General features: G+C 40.4%; 1 protein-coding gene across 1 annotated transcript in view; it reads right to left on the minus strand.

Moving 5' to 3' along the window:
• GGH (gamma-glutamyl hydrolase) overlaps positions 1-18,197 on the minus strand; it is a 122,470-nt gene that overhangs the window by 78,576 nt on the left and 25,697 nt on the right. The window contains exons 2-3 of the mRNA XM_053715071.1: positions 7,338-7,452; positions 6,945-6,995 (exon numbers count right to left, since the gene is read on the minus strand). Coding sequence (XP_053571046.1) covers positions 6,945-6,995; positions 7,338-7,452 — 166 coding nt within the window. The remainder of the gene's footprint in view (positions 1-6,944; positions 6,996-7,337; positions 7,453-18,197) is intronic.

Here is an 18,197-nt window from a genome sequence, read left to right on the forward strand (position 1 = left end):
AAGCACAACAGAAGCTGGACTTTTTAAAAAGCACAAGTTCCTGAGCAAAAACAGAATTTATGTTTACCTGATAAATTACTTTCTCCAACGGTGTGTCCGGTCCACGGCGTCATCCTTACTTGTGGGATATTCTCTTCCCCAACAGGAAATGGCAAAGAGCCCAGCAAAGCTGGTCACATGATCCCTCCTAGGCTCCGCCTACCCCAGTCATTCGACCGACGTAAAGGAGGAATATTTGCATAGGAGAAACCATATGATACCGTGGTGACTGTAGTTAAAGAAAATAAATTATCAGACCTGATTAAAAAACCAGGGCGGGCCGTGGACCGGACACACCGTTGGAGAAAGTAATTTATCAGGTAAACATAAATTCTGTTTTCTCCAACATAGGTGTGTCCGGTCCACGGCGTCATCCTTACTTGTGGGAACCAATACCAAAGCTTTAGGACACGGATGAAGGGAGGGAGCAAATCAGGTCACCTAAATGGAAGGCACCACGGCTTGCAAAACCTTTCTCCCAAAAATAGCCTCAGAAGAAGCAAAAGTATCAAACTTGTAAAATTTGGTAAAAGTGTGCAGTGAAGACCAAGTCGCTGCCCTACATATCTGATCAACAGAAGCCTCGTTCTTGAAGGCCCATGTGGAAGCCACAGCCCTAGTGGAATGAGCTGTGATTCTTTCAGGAGGCTGCCGTCCGGCAGTCTCATAAGCCAATCTGATGATGCTTTTAATCCAAAAAGAGAGAGAGGTAGAAGTTGCTTTTTGACCTCTCCTTTTACCAGAATAAACAACAAACAAGGAAGATGTTTGTCTAAAATCCTTTGTAGCATCTAAATAGAATTTTAGAGCGCGAACAACATCCAAATTGTGCAACAAACGTTCCTTCTTTGAAACTGGATTCGGACACAAAGAAGGCACGACTATCTCCTGGTTAATGTTTTTGTTAGAAACAACTTTCGGAAGAAAACCAGGTTTAGTACGTAAAACCACCTTATCAGCATGGAAAACCAGATAAGGAGGAGAACACTGCAGAGCAGATAATTCTGAAACTCTTCTAGCGGAAGAAATTGCAACCAAAAACAAAACTTTCCAAGATAATAACTTAATATCAACGGAATGCAAGGGTTCAAACGGAACCCCCTGAAGAACTGAAAGAACTAAGTTGAGACTCCAAGGAGGAGTCAAAGGTTTGTAAACAGGCTTGATTCTAACCAGAGCCTGAACAAAGGCTTGAACATCTGGCACAGCTGCCAGCTTTTTGTGAAGTAACACAGACAAGGCAGAAATCTGTCCCTTCAAGGAACTTGCCGATAATCCTTTCTCCAATCCTTCTTGAAGAAAGGATAGAATCTTAGGAATCTTTACCTTGTTCCAAGGGAATCCTTTAGATTCACACCAACAGATATATTTTTTCCATATTTTGTGGTAAATTTTTCTAGTTACAGGCTTTCTGGCCTGAACAAGAGTATCAATAACAGAATCTGAGAACCCTCGTTTTGATAAGATCAAGCGTTCAATCTCCAAGCAGTCAGCTGGAGTGAGACCAGATTCGGATGTTCGAACGGACCTTGAACAAGAAGGTCTCGTCTCAAAGGTAGCTTCCATGGTGGAGCCGATGACATATTCACCAGATCTGCATACCAAGTCCTGCGTGGCCACGCAGGAGCTATCAAGATCACCGACGCCCTCTCCTGATTGATCCTGGCTACCAGCCTGGGGATGAGAGGAAACGGCGGGAATACATAAGCTAGTTTGAAGGTCCAAGGTGCTACTAGTGCATCTACTAGAGTCGCCTTGGGATCCCTGGATCTGGACCCGTAGCAAGGAACCTTGAAGTTCTGACGAGAGGCCATCAGATCCATGTCTGGAATGCCCCACAATTGAGTAATTTGGGCAAAGATTTCCGGATGGAGTTCCCACTCCCCCGGATGTAATGTCTGACGACTCAGAAAATCCGCTTCCCAATTTTCCACCCCTGGAATGTGGATTGCAGACAGGTGGCAGGAGTGAGTCTCCGCCCATTGAATGATTTTGGTTACTTCTTCCATCGCCAGGGAACTCCTTGTTCCCCCCTGATGGTTGATGTACGCGACAGTCGTCATGTTGTCTGATTGAAACCGTATGAACTTGGCTTTCGCTAGCTGAGGCCAAGCCTTGAGAGCATTGAATATCGCTCTCAGTTCCAGAATATTTATCGGTAGAAGAGATTCTTCCAGAGACCAAAGACCCTGAGCTTTCAGGAGTCCCCAGACCGCGCCCCAGCCCATCAGACTGGCGTCGGTCGTGACAATGACCCACTCTGGTCTGTGGAAGGTCATCCCTTGTGACAGGTTGTCCAGGGACAGCCACCAACGGAGTGAGTCTCTGGTCCTCTGATTTACTTGAATCGTCGGAGACAAGTCTGTATAGTCCCCATTCCACTGACTGAGCATGCACAGTTGTAATGGTCTTAGATGAATGCGCGCAAAAGGAACTATGTCCATTGCCGCTACCATCAAACCTATTACTTCCATGCACTGCGCTATGGAAGGAAGAGGAACGGAATGAAGTGTTTGACAAGAGTTTAGAAGTTTTGTTTTTCTGGCCTCTGTCAGAAAAATCCTCATTTCTAAAGAGTCTATTATTGTTCCCAAGAAGGGAACCCTTGTTGACGGAGATAGAGAACTCTTTTCTACGTTCACTTTCCATCCGTGAGATCTGAGAAAGGCCAGGACTATGTCCGTGTGAGCCTTTGCTTGAGGAAGGGACGACGCTTGAATCAGAATGTCGTCCAAGTAAGGTACTACTGCAATGCCCCTTGGTCTTAGTACCGCTAGAAGGGACCCTAGTACCTTTGTGAAAATCCTTGGAGCAGTGGCTAATCCGAAAGGAAGTGCCACGAACTGGTAATGCTTGTCCAGGAATGCGAACCTTAGGAACCGATGATGTTCCTTGTGGATAGGAATATGTAGATACGCATCCTTTAAATCCACCGTGGTCATGAATTGACCTTCCTGGATGGAAGGAAGAATTGTTCGAATAGTTTCCATTTTGAACGATGGAACCTTGAGAAACAGAATTTATGTTTACCTGATAAATTACTTTCTCCAACGGTGTGTCCGGTCCACGGCGTCATCCTTACTTGTGGGATATTCTCTTCCCCAACAGGAAATGGCAAAGAGCCCAGCAAAGCTGGTCACATGATCCCTCCTAGGCTCCGCCTACCCCAGTCATTCGACCGACGTTAAGGAGGAATATTTGCATAGGAGAAACCATATGGTACCGTGGTGACTGTAGTTAAAGAAAATAAATTATCAGACCTGATTAAAAAAAAACCAGGGCGGGCCGTGGACCGGACACACCGTTGGAGAAAGTAATTTATCAGGTAAACATAAATTCTGTTTTCTCCAACATAGGTGTGTCCGGTCCACGGCGTCATCCTTACTTGTGGGAACCAATACCAAAGCTTTAGGACACGGATGAAGGGAGGGAGCAAATCAGGTCACCTAAATGGAAGGCACCACGGCTTGCAAAACCTTTCTCCCAAAAATAGCCTCAGAAGAAGCAAAAGTATCAAACTTGTAAAATTTGGTAAAAGTGTGCAGTGAAGACCAAGTCGCTGCCTACATATCTGATCAACAGAAGCCTCGTTCTTGAAGGCCCATGTGGAAGCCACAGCCCTAGTGGAATGAGCTGTGATTCTTTCGGGAGGCTGCCGTCCGGCAGTCTCGTAAGCCAATCTGATGATGCTTTTAATCCAAAAAAGAGAGAGAGGTAGAAGTTGCTTTTTGACTCTCCTTTTACCGGAATAAACAACAAACAAGGAAGATGTTTGTCTAAAATCCTTTGTAGCATCTAAATAGAATTTTAGAGCGCGAACAACATCCAATTGTGCAACAAACGTTCCTTCTTTGAAACTGGTTTCGGACACAGAGAAGTACGATAATCTCCTGGTTAATGTTTTTGTTAGAAACAACTTTGGAAGAAAACCAGGTTTAGTACGTAAAACCACCTTATCTGCATGGAACACCAGATAAGGAGGAGAACACTGCAGAGCAGATAATTCTGAAACTCTTCTAGCAGAAGAAATTGAACTAAAAACAAAACTTTCCAAGATAATAACTTAATATCAACGGAATGTAAGGGTTCAAACGGACCCCTGAAAGAACTGAAAGAACTAAATTGAGACTCCAAGGAGGAGTCAAAGGTTTGTAAACAGGCTTGATTCTAACCAGAGCCTGAACAAAGGCTTGAACATCTGGCACAGCTGCCAGTTTTTTGTGTAGTAACACAGACAAGGCAGAATTCTGTCCCTTCAGGGAACTTGCAGATAATCCTTTTTCCAATCCTTCTTGAAGGAAGGATAGAATCTTAGGAATCTTAACCTTGTCCCAAGGGAATCCTTAGATTCACACCCACAGATATATTTTTTCCAAATTTTGTGGTAAATCTTTCTAGTTACAGGCTTTCTGGCCTGAACAAGAGTACGATAACAGAATCTGAGAACCTCGCTTCGATAAGATCAAGCGTTCAATCTCCAAGCAGTCAGCTGGAGTGAAACCAGGTTCGATGTTCGAACGGACCCTGAACAAGAAGGTCTCGTCTCAAAGGTAGCTTCCAAGGTGGAGCCGATGACATATTCACCAGATCTGCATACCAAGTCCTGCGTGGCCACGCAGGAGCTATCAAGATCACCGACGCCCTCTCCTGATTGATCCTGGCTACCAGCCTGGGGATGAGAGGAAAACGGCGGGAACACATAAGCTAGTTTGAAGGTCCAAGGTGCTACTAGTGCATCCACTAGAGCCGCCTTGGGATCCCTGGATCTGGACCCGTAGCAAGGAACTTTGAAGTTCTGACGAGAGGCCATCAGATCCATGTCTGGAATGCCCACAGCTGAGTGACTTGGGCAAAGATTTCCGGATGGAGTTCCCACTCCCCGGATGCAATGTCTGACGACTCAGAAAATCCGCTTCCCAATTTTCCACTCCTGGATGTGGATAGCGGACAGGTGGCAGGAGTGAGACTCCGCCCATAGAATGATTTTGGTCACTTCTTCCATCGCTAGGGAACTCCTTTAGTAACGGTTGCTAAAATCATTTTCCTCTTACAAACAGAAATCTTCATCTCTTTTCTGTTTCAGAGTAAATAGTACATACCAGCACTATTTTAAAATAACAAACTCTTGATTGAATAATAAAAACTACAGTTAAACACTAAAAAACTCTAAGCCATCTCCGTGGAGATGTTGCCTGTACAACGGCAAAGAGAATGACTGGGGTAGGCGGAGCCTAGGAGGGATCATGTGACCAGCTTTGCTGGGCTCTTTGCCATTTCCTGTTGGGGAAGAGAATATCCCACAAGTAAGGATGACGCCGTGGACCGGACACACCTATGTTGGAGAAATAAATCTTTTAATGCTTGAGGAAGATGTCAGACCATTGAAACAGCAGTGGAAGTTAAGACTGAATACTTCAGTATGCTACATGAATTCCTATCAATTTCCAATTTGCTAGAAAGCTCACTTTTATTTCAAATACATGTAAATCATTTTAAACTTTTTTCCTAGATCAATTTCTATTAAGTATGCCTGAAACAATTGGAGAAAGTATTTATGCTTTGAATATGACAGGATTTTTAAAACTAAGCAGTTTTATTTGTATTCTTTAACCAAAGGCAGCTTTAAAAAATCTTAGAAAAGAGTTATCAGATTAGAAAGTTTCAGCTTCACACAATTATAACAGAATTTTATATAACCAAGTAGACTGAGGAATTTACCTGCTCTACATGGGCACTCAATTATTACTACACAGAATATAGTAACTCAGTTCCCTATAACCTATAAGTGTTTGTAAGGGCACACCGAAAACCTCAGCTTCAGATTTCTTAAAAACGTTTAAAAGACTGTTCAAGGATTAAAATTATGTTAGTTTTGCATTTACATCCCAAATAGTAAGTGTGTATGTATCTTTGTGTATCTGTGTGTGTGTGTGTGTGTGTGTATCTGTGTGTGTGTGTATCTATGTGTATCTGTGAGTGTGTGTGTGCGTGTATCTGTGAGTGTGTGTGCGTGTATCTGTGAGTGTGTGTGTGTATCTGTGTGTATCTGTGAGTGTGTGTGTGCGTGTATCTGTGTGTGTGTGTGCGTGTATCTGTGTGTGTGTGTGCGTGTATCTGTGAGTGTGTGTGTGTGTGTGTGTGTGTGTATCTGTGTGTGTGTGTGTATATCTGTGTGTGTGTATCTGTGAGTGTGTGTATCTATGTGTATCTGTGAGTGTGTGTGTGTATCTGTGTGTGTATGTGTGTATCTGTGAGTGTGTGTGTATCTGTGAGTGTGTGTGTGTGTGCGTGTATCTGTGTGTGTATCTATGTGTATCTGTGAGTGTGTGTGTGCGTGTATCTGTGTGTGTATGTGAGTGTGTGTGTATCTATGCGTATCTGTGAGTGTGTGTGTGCGCGTGTATCTGTGTGTGTATGTGTGTGTGTGTGTGTGTGTATCTGTCAGTGTGTGTGTGTATCTGTGAGTGTGTGTGTGTATCTGTGAGTGTGTGTGTGTATCTGTCAGTGTGTGTGTGTATCTGTCAGTGTGTGTGTGTGTCTCTTTGTGTGTGTGTGTCTCTTTGTGTGTGTGTGCGCGTGCGTGCGTGCGTGCGTGTGTCTGAGCTAGCAGTTTCCAGTGTCCCTGGACTAAGCCAGTAAGAAAATGAAGTGGATGAGATGGAAATGTTTGCATTTAAAGAGTCAAAATGTTTTTTTTATCAAGTGCAGAATTTGCTTTATTAACATTATCTTTACTATTCTGCAAAGCTGACACAAACCAAAATGTACTGAAGGTAAATTATAACTTTGCTGAAAAGCAGTTCACTTACAGAAGACTTATATCAGAAATAAAAACAGAGTATTCATATGAAACTGAAATTTCAATAGCACAAATACATAAAAATATTTGTTCTTCTCTTACATACCCATTGATGTAACTGAAGAGTTTCTCATATTCTTCTTGAGGAAGATTGATTCTGAAAAACAATAGATAATATATTTATCTATAAATAACCAGTTATAAACATATGTGGATTATATACGTAGTTATATGTTATTACAAGAGGTTAATATTGAGACAAAGGTCCCTATTTAAGAAAGTCTGGCGGACCTGATCCGACAGTGCGGATCAGGTCCGCCAGACCTCGCTGAATATTACGCTGCAGTTCCTTGCTTTAAGCTTGTTACCTAACTTTTAGGACACTCCATCTACCGCTGATTTCTTCATTAGTGTTTATATGCATGATAACATTGGATGTTCCAGCATTTTAAATTTGTAATAATAATAATAATTAAAAAACAAACAAAAAAACCCTTACTTTATAGGTATTACTCTTGCTCCAGCAGATTCAAGCGTCTTCACATAAGAGGCCGCAATGTATGATTTCCCATAAACGAGCAAGTTATCAAAGTGTGTCTCTTGTGCTAATACACCTGAATAGACAACAGAAGACCAACAATGAGAAGGAGAATAGCTGCAATCTGTAAGTAATCTGTGGACCTTACCCAGATAAGAGGAATAATATTAGTCAGACAAAATATTCATGATTTACAAGTTCTACTTAAAAAACAAATCTTCATGGCTCAGACAGAGGATGCAATTTTAATTATATTGTCAAATGTACTTTCTTCTCTTGGTTTCCTTGAAAATCATATCTGGGTAAGTTCAATGCACTCCTGGAAACTAGCTGGCTACACACATATGCCGCTTGTCATTGCCTCACTTGATGCATTCAGCTAGAACCCAGTAGCACACTGCTGCTTTGACACTGACTTTAACTATGTGTTTAATTCCTTTGCAGGGTTAGTTATAGAAAGCAATTCTGAAATAATAAAATGATCTAACACATTACAGCATTTTCCTTTGCACCTTTAAGTCATTTTAACTGGGTTATAAACTATTAACATTATAAACATATTAGTTTTTTTTTATTGATGCTACGTTATTTAGTTCTGCTTAGTGTTAATTTATTAACATTTTGAATTTTAACCACAAGTTGAATAGGAAAACACCTATTCCTGAGGTCAGTTGGGGACATATGTAATACTTTAAGCAATCACTGTGAAGCATGTTGCAGGGCTAAAAGAATGGAACAGCAAAGTATTTTTTATTTATTGGCTTTATCTAATAGATAGCATTTAAAGGAACACTAAAGTGAAAATTGAACTTTCCTGATTCAATATTCAACAACTTTCAAATTTGCTTCTATTAAGGGTCCTTTAATAGGAATTCATTTTTTTTTAAAAATTGATTCTTCCGTGCTGAAAAAACATAATTTATGCTTACCTGATAAATTCCTTTCTCCTGTAGTGTAGTCAGTCCACGGGTCATCCATTACTTATGGGATATTAACTCCTCCCTAACAGGAAGTGCAAGAGGATCACCCAAGCAGAGCTGCTATATAGCTCCTCCCCTCTACGTCACACCCAGTCATTCGACCGAAAACCAAACGAGAAAGGAGAAACTATAGGGTGCAGTGGTGACTGGAGTATGATTTAAAATTTAGACCTGCCATAAAAAAAACAGGGCGGGCCGTGGACTGACTACACTACAGGAGAAAGGAATTTATCAGGTAAGCATAAATTATGTTTTCTCCTGTTAAGTGTAGTCAGTCCACGGGTCATCCATTACTTATGGGATACCAATACCAAAGCTAAAGTACACGGATGACGGGAGGGACAGGCAGGATCTTTACACGGAAGGAACCACTGCCTGAAGAACCTTTCTCCCAAAAACAGCCTCAGAAGAAGCAAAAGTGTCAAATTTGTAAAATTTGGAAAAAGTATGAAGAGAAGACCAAGTTGCAGCCTTGCAAATCTGTTCAACAGAGGCCTCATTCTTAAAGGCCCACGTGGAAGCCACAGCTCTCGTAGAATGAGCTGTAATTCTTTCAGGAGGCTGCTGTCCAGCAGTCTCATAGGCTAAACGTATTATACTACGAAGCCAAAAAGAGAGAGAGGTAGCCGAAGCTTTTTGACCTCTCCTCTGTCCAGAATAAACGACAAACAGGGAAGAAGTTTGGCGAAAATCTTTAGTTGCCTGTAAATAAAATTTCAGGGCACGGACTACGTCTAGATTGTGCAGAAGTCGTTCCTTCTTTGAAGAAGGGTTAGGGCACAATGATGGAACAACAATCTCTTGATTGATATTTTTGTTAGTGACTACCTTAGGTAAGAACCCAGGTTTAGTACGCAGAACTACCTTGTCTGAATGAAAAATCAGATAAGGAGAATCACAATGTAAGGCCGATAACTCAGAGACTCTACGAGCCGAGGAAATAGCCATTAAAAACAGAACTTTCCAAGATAACAGCTTGATATCAATGGAATGAAGGGGTTCAAAGGGAACACCCTGCAAAACGTTAAGAACTAAGTTTAAGCTCCACGGTGGAGCAACAGTCTTAAACACAGGCTTAATCCTGGCCAAAGCCTGACAAAAAGCCTGAACGTCTGGAACTTCTGACAGACGTTTGTGTAAAAGGATGACCAAGGTGGACAGGATGACATGTCCACTAGATCTGCATACCAGGTCCTGCGTGGCCACGCAGGCGCTATTAGAATCACTGATGCTTTCTCCTGTTTGATCCTGGCAATCAATCGAGGAAGCATCGGGAAGGGTGGAAACACATAAGCCATGTTGAAGACCCAAGGTGCTGTCAGAGCATCTATCAGCGCCGCTCCCGGGTCCCTGGACCTGGATCCGTAACAAGGAAGTTTGGCGTTCTGGCGAGACGCCATGAGATCCAGATCTGGTTTGCCCCAACGTCGAAGTATTTGGGCAAAGACCTCCGGATGAAGTTCCAACTCCCCCGGATGAAAAGTCTGGCGACTTAGGAAATCCGCCTCCCAGTTCTCTACGCCTGGGATGTGAATCGCTGACAGGTGGCAAGAGTGAGACTCTGCCCAGCGAATAATCTTTGAGACTTCCATCATCGCTAGGGAACTCCTTGTCCCTCCCTGATGATTGATGTAAGCCACAGTCGTGATGTTGTCCGACTGAAACCTGATGAACCTCAGAGTTGCTAACTGAGGCCAAGTCAGAAGGGCATTGAGAACTGCTCTCAATTCCAGAATGTTTATTGGAAGGAGACTCTCCTCCTGAGTCCATGATCCCTGAGCCTTCAGGGAATTCCAGACAGCGCCCCAACCTAAAAGGCTGGCGTCTGTTGTTACAATTGCCCAGTCTGGCCTGCTGAAGGGCATCCCCCTGGACAGATGTGGCCGAGAAAGCCACCATAGAAGAGAATCTCTGGTCTCTTGATCCAGATTCAGCATAGGGGACAAATCTGAGTAATCCCCATTCCACTGACTTAGCATGCACAATTGCAGTGGTCTGAGATGCAGGCGTGCAAAAGGTACTATGTCCATTGCCGCTACCATTAAGCCGATTACCTCCATGCATTGAGCCACTGACGGGTGTTGAATGGAATGAAGGACACGGCAAGCATTTAGAAGTTTTGTTAACCTGTCCTCTGTCAGGTAAATTTTCATTTCTACAGAATCTATAAGAGTCCCCAAGAAGGGAACTCTTGTGAGTGGTAATAGAGAACTCTTTTCTTCGTTCACTTTCCACCCATGCGACCTTAGAAATGCCAGTACTAACTCTGTATGAGACTTGGCAATTTGGAAGCTTGACGCTTGAATCAGAATGTCGTCTAGGTACGGAGCTACCGATATTCCTCGCGGTCTTAGTACCGCCAGAAGAGAGCCCAGAACCTTTGTAAAGATTCTTGGAGCCGTAGCTAACCCGAAGGGAAGAGCTACAAACTGGTAATGCCTGTCTAGGAAGGCAAACCTTAGATACCGGTAATGATCCTTGTGAATCGGTATGTGAAGGTAGGCATCTTTTAAATCCACTGTGGTCATGAACTGACCCCTTTGGATCATGGGCAAGATTGTCCGAATAGTTTCCATTTTGAACGATGGAACTCTTAGGAATTTGTTTAGGATCTTTAAATCCAATATTGGTCTGAAGGTTCCTTCTTTCTTGGGAACCACAAACAGATTTGAGTAAAACCCTTGTCCGTGTTCCGACCGCGGAACTGGATGGATCACTCCCATGAGTAAAAGATCTTGTACACAGCGTAGAAACGCCTCTTTCTTTATCTGGTTTGTTGACAACCTTGAAAGATGAAATCTCCCTTGTGGAGGAGAAGCTTTGAAGTCCAGAAGATATCCCTGAGATATGATCTCCAACGCCCAGGGATCCTGGACATCTCTTGCCCAAGCCTGGGCGAAGAGAGAGAGTCTGCCCCCCACCAGATCCGTTTCCGGATCGGGGGCCCTCACTTCATGCTGTCTTAGGGGCAGCAGCAGGTTTTCTGGCCTGCTTGCCCTTGTTCCAAGTATGGTTAGGTTTCCAGCCTTGTCTGTAGCGAGCAACAGCTCCTTCCTGTTTTGGAGAAGAGGAAGTTGATGCTGCTCCTGCCTTGAAGGTACGAAAGGCACGAAAATTAGACTGTCTAGCCTTTGGTTTGGCTCTGTCTTGAGGCAGGGCATGGCCTTTACCTCCCGTAATATCAGCGATAATTTCTTTCAAACCGGGCCCGAATAATGTCTGCCCCTTGAAAGGTATGTTAAGCAATTTAGATGTCACATCAGCTGACCAGGATTTTAGCCACAGCGCTCTGCGCGCCTGAATGGCGAATCCGGAATTCTTAGCCGTAAGTTTAGTTAAGTGTACTACGGCATCAGAAATAAATGAATTAGCTAGCTTAAGGGTTTTAAGCTTGTGTGTAATCTCATCTAATGGAGCTGAGTCAAGGGTCTCTTCCAGAGACTCAAACCAAAATGCCGCCGCAGCCGTGACAGGCGCAATGCATGCAAGGGGTTGCAATATAAAACCTTGTTGAACAAACATTTTCTTAAGGTAACCCTCTAACTTTTTATCTATTGGATCTGAAAAGGCACAGCTATCCTCCACCGGGATAGTGGTACGCTTAGCTAAAGTAGAAACTGCTCCCTCCACCTTAGGGACCGTTTGCCATAAGTCCCGTGTGGTGGCGTCTATTGGAAACATTTTTCTGAATATAGGAGGGGGTGAGAAAGGCACACCGGGTCTATCCCACTCCTTAGTAACAATTTCAGTAAGTCTCTTAGGTATAGGAAAAACGTCAGTACTCGTCGGTACCGCAAAATATTTATCCAACCTACACATTTTCTCTGGGATTGCAACTGTGTTACAATCATTCAGAGCCGCTAACACCTCCCCTAGTAATACACAGAGGTTTTCCAGCTTAAACTTAAAATTTGAAATGTCTGAATCCAGTTTATTTGGATCAGATCCGTCACCCACAGAATGAAGCTCTCCGTCTTCATGCTCTGCAAATTGTGACGCAGTATCAGACATGGCCCTAGCATTATCAGCGCACTCTGTTCTCACCCCAGAGTGGTCTCGTTTACCCCTAAGTTCTGGCAATTTAGACAAAACTTCAGTCATAACATTAGCCATGTCTTGTAAAGTGATTTGTAATGGCCGCCCTGATGTACTTGGCGTTACAATATTACGCACTTCCTGCGCGGGAGATGCAGGTACTGACACGTGAGGCAAGTTAGTCGGCATAACTTTCCCCTCGTTGTCTGGTGAGTGTTGCTTAACATGTACAGATTGGCTTTTATTTAAAGTAGCATCAATGCAATTAGTACATAAATTTCTATTGGGCTCCACCTTGGCCTTTGAACATATTGCACAAAGAGATTCCTCTGTGTCAGACATGTTTAAACAAACTAGCAATTAGACTAGCAAGCTTGGAAAATACTTTTCAACTGAATTTACAAGCAATATAAAAAAACGTTACTGTGCCTTTAAGAAGCACACAAAAAAACTGTCACTTTGATATAACAATGAACCGGTTTAGTTATAGCAATCAATTTTTCATATAAAATGCATTAATTTAGCAAAGGATAGCACCCATCAGCAAATGGATTATTAACCCCTTAATACCAAAAAAACAATTGACAGATAAATACGTTTTTTATCACAGTCAAAGCACAGTCTCACAGGTCTGCTGTGAGTGATTACCTCCCTCAAACTAGTTTTGGAGACCCCTGAGCTCTGTAGAGACGTCCTGGATCATGCAGAGAGAATAAGGAAGACTGTGACTGAATTTTTAATGCGTAGTAAAAGCGCCAAAAATAGGCCCCTCCCACTCTTAATACAGCAGTGGGGAAGCTCAGCAACTGATTTTATACAAAATAAACGACAGCCAAGTGGAAAATAATGCCCATAAATTTTCACCAAGTACCTCAGAGAAAAAAACGATTAACCTGTCAGTAAACGTTTTTAAATGTATGAATAAGAATAAAAGCCTGTTGCTAGTCGCTATCACTGCAGAGAGGCTAGAGTTATATGTATACAGTATTTTCTTAGTGAAGTGCCATTCCCCAGAAATACTTAGGTGCCAACATACATACATAACAGCCTGATACCAGTTACTACTACTGCATTTAAGGCTGTACTTACATTATATCGGTATTAGCAGTATTTTCTCAGTCAATTCCATTCCTTAGAAAATAATATACTGCAACATACCTCTTTGCAGGTGAACCCTGCCCGCTGTCCCCTGTTCTGCAGTTACCTCGCTCCTCAGAATGGCCGAGAACAGCAAATGGATCTTAGTTACGTCCGCTAAGATCATACACAAACTCAGGTAGATTCTTCTTCTAATGCTGCCTGAGAAAAAACAACACACTCCGGTGCTGTTTAAAATAACAAACTTTTGATTGAAGTAATAAAAAACTAAATTTAATAACCAAACATCCTATCTATTAGTTAGGTGCAAGAGAATGACTGGGTGTGACGTAGAGGGGAGGAGCTATATAGCAGCTCTGCTTGGGTGATCCTCTTGCACTTCCTGTTAGGGAGGAGTTAATATCCCATAAGTAATGGATGACCCGTGGACTGACTACACTTAACAGGAGAAACATACTTTTTTTTTGTTTTTTGTTTTTTTTAAATGTACATTAAACACCTCTTGTTTTTGTGCAAAAATTGTACTTATCTCATGGTTTCCACTGGAATCCAAAAAGCAAATTCTCTAATTTACAAATTCTGCAAATCAAATAGCTGTTTTAGGCATTTTTTCTAAACAATCTAATAGGTCTTTAATCTCCCTTTTAAGATCAAGGGGTATGTCAATTTCTGCCAATAGAGATGTGGGGGTCTTTCTTAACAACCAATAATCTTCTATCCCTTGGACTAGTAGTGTTTTGTTTTTTTTTGCTACTTTCAAAACCAAAAATAAACAGCTTTAACAATTTTTTTAGAGCTGCAACGACTAATCGTCATAATCGATAATAATCGATTATGAAAATAGTTGTCAACGAATCTCATAATCGATTAGTTGGATTGCAATTAGTTGGTCTGTGCACAACACCAGTTGCTTCACTCCAATGAACTCCTGCATATGGTATTGTGTTTTATGGTTATGTCCTTAACCTAAAGGACATGTACAGACGTCTTCTTTTCACTTTTTCAGGACAGTATACGTTTACAACTTCCCCAGGCTTATGTGCAACCCAGATATAATAGTCATCATTTGGATTGTTTATATTAAATCAGGTGATTTGGAACTATGCTTTGCATAATATAGTGCTGAGCTTGTTATTTACACCTAGCCCCTAGACTGATGGGAGTTATTTAAATTGATGTGCACTATTATCTGTTTGCACAATCATTGGCATATTGCTTGTTATTGCTGATTATATGTACTGTAAAAATAAATGTGTAAGGCTTTGTCCTGTTATTGATTGTTGATATACAGTCCTTAGCGCGTTTGATTTGTTTTTTATTGTTTTTTTTTATATTTTTAATATATTGTGATAATATGTACCAGATTCAACCTATATGTATATATCTGTTATTTTTAGAGCGGACTAGATATTTCCCCCTAACATTATAGCTGGTTATTTACCATTGCATATAGATATTTAAGATATTTTTTTATGTAAGAATGAAGTTGAGGGTTACTTTATTGAGAGGCCCCTTGCCAAGGTGAAAACCCCTTTGCATTGGTGAAGAGCTAACAAAGATAAATATCACACTTTGGTGAAATTGGCAAAACCCTACTTATACATCTCAAGCACCTCAACACCATCTTAGTGCCTTTTCTCTGCTGCAGAAAATATAGCTGCAAACAGAGAACCAGCCTTAGCCAGAAGCATGTGGACATGCTGAGATTTTTGCATTTCAATGCAAAGTTTCTGAAAAAGTGAATAACAGAATGTTATTAACAGTGATAGTCTCTTTCTAGTTCTACCTTTTTTTCAAACAGGTTTTGTTTTTGTTTTGTTTAATTATAAAACTGTTCTCTGCTGCTTAAAAATTGGACAAACAGTTGTGTTAAAAGGGACATTATACACTCATATTTTCTTTGCATAAATGTTTTGTAGATGATCCATTTATATAGCCCATAAAGTTTTTTTTAAAAATAAATGTATAGTTTTGCTTATTTTTTAAATAACATTGCTCTGATTTTCAGACTCCTAACCAAGCCCCAAGGTTTTATGTGAATACCGTCAGCTACCTTCTCTAGCTTGCTCCCGTTTGTGTAAAGGGTCTTTTCATATGCAAAAGTAGGGGGAGGGGGGTGTCTTATTTGCAACTTGCAGTGGGCTTTCCAGCTACCTTTTCAACAGAGCCAAACTGACAGCTTCTAATTAAGTTTTTAAACCATTTTATACTGGATTTTATATCAGTATCTGTGCATCTTATTCTTTATAGTAGTGTCTATTACATGCAGTTATATGAAAATTGGTGTATACTGTCCCTTTAATGTAAAGTTTGAGTCTGAAGTTTATATTTGTAACACTCAGTATGTGAATTTTATTTAAAATATAGGAAACAATTATTGATTCTTTTTTTATCCGATTAGTCGATTAATCGAAAAAATAATCAATTATGAAAATAATCGTTAGTTGCAGCCCTAATTTTTTTTAAGAAAGAGTTAACACATTTCAACAGAGCTCTTGAATGCATGATAGAAATCTATGGTTGAGTATTAAAATAAGCACAATTTTCAGATGTAAAAAAGGCACATTCCATAGTCATGTTATTATGCTTAAAGGGACACTGAACCCAAATTTTTTTCTTTCGTGATTCAGATAGAGCATGCAATTTTAAGCAACTTTTTAATTTACTCCTATTATCAAATTTTCTTAGTTCTCTTGCTATCTTTATTTGAAAAAGAAGACATCTAAGCTAAGGAGCCAGCCAATTTTTGGTTCAGCCACTGGACAACACTTGTTTAATGGTGCTATCCAATCAGCAAGGACAACCCAGGTTGTTCACCAAAAATTGGCCCGCATCTAAACTTACATTCTTGCCTTTCAAATAAATATACCAAGAGAATGAAGGGAATTTGATAATAGGAGTAAATTAGAAAGTTGCTTAAAATTGCATGCTCTATCTGAATCACGAAAGAAAATTTTGGGGTTCAGCGTCCCTTTAAACATTTAATGGTAGCTTTTATTATGGTTTTATTACAACCATTGTTTTCAAATGGGCATGTTCCTTAGAACAATAAGTGGTGGCTTCCGTGAACAAAGCCAGCATAATATTATTATTATTATTATTATTAAGAAAACTATGTCACTGCAATATTATAAATCTTTTTGGATGCTACCTGCTAATTGGTTTGGGGTTGTAAATGCATTCTTCCTTCAATCCAATTCAAACTTCAGAAAAATATCAAATACCAGAGTCTATAAACAAGTAATTCTCCATTCTTATCTATAATCACCTGTTCAGCTTCTGTTTGCCTGGAGCAATTTAGATTACAATAAACTAACAACAATTATGTGCTTGTAGCAAGTTCCTACTGACGTAAAGTATGGGAGCAGTACTTTCATGTTAGTCAAATGGTTATCTACTTATACATTGTAGAATTGATATAATACTACATTCTCTACATACATGCATATCTTAAAATTCAACCAGCATTAGTACACAAAGAGTCATACAAAGTTATGTGGGAAACAAAGAGATGTAAAGTGGTGCGCAAATCTAACCCCTGCACATATACTAATCTGCTCCCATACAACAGATAAATAGTTAGACAGATATACACGAAAGATAAGTTTGTATACGTGCGCTGACAGCTGGGGGATATGGTTAAAAGTGGGTGTATCTACAATAATAAAATGCTATGTATAGAAAGAATATATTATTTATTAAATGAAAATAATTATCATAAAATATACTATACACTTGTAAAAAATAACTAAAAGTTAATAAAATTGTGAGATTCACTTACATATGACCGGACATCTAAATGCTATAACAATACCACATTATACTGTATGTCAAAAATAGCAAAGAAAACAGCAAATAAAACGATAATACGGGCCGATAAGGGCGGTAGGATAGTTATTATGGATACAACGAAATGTGTATCGGAAGCCAATCGCATCTTGAATGATATAGATACATATAAAAAAATTGAAATTAAACCCTATAAAAAATATGAATACAAAGTTATATAACATCCTGAAGGGAGCTAAAGATGAAGGAAGGATTAATCAACACAAAATAATTCAATTTCATACACCAAAAATTTAACCAAAATGGCGAGGTTTTATTTCCTACCGAAAATCCATAAGAGTTTGATAGATCCACCGGGACGCCCAATAATATCAGGGATATCTTCTGTATGCTCTAACCTGTCCCAATATATAGATACACAATTGCAGAGATACGTACAAAAGTTGCCTTCCTATCTTAAAGACACCACAAAGGTTTTAAATATACTTCAAAATTTTGAATGGCAAGATGATTACATATTAGCCACTAGTGATATCAGTTCTCTCTACACTAGCATCAGACATGATAAAGGCATCGCAGCAGTAGATTGGTTTCTTAAGAGTGAAAACATAACCCAATACAAGCATAAGCAATTCATTTTAGAATGCATTAGATTTACTCTAACCAACAATGTATTTGCATTTAATGATAATCTATACTTACAGGTTCAAGGAACCGCGATGGGCACGAGGTTTGCACCGAGCTATGCTAACTTGTTTATGGGTAAATGGGAACATCACTTTATCCTGGAGCATAGACTGGGTGCAAACCTCGTGCTGTTCAAAAGATACATAGATGATATTCTAATTGTGTGGCGAGGCAGTGAAGAGAGTTTAGTAACATTCTTTGAGGACATGAATTGCAATGATTTAAAATTGAA

Source organism: Bombina bombina, chromosome 5, assembly GCF_027579735.1.
Source record: "Bombina bombina isolate aBomBom1 chromosome 5, aBomBom1.pri, whole genome shotgun sequence".
NCBI classification, from domain to species: domain Eukaryota; kingdom Metazoa; phylum Chordata; class Amphibia; order Anura; family Bombinatoridae; genus Bombina; species Bombina bombina.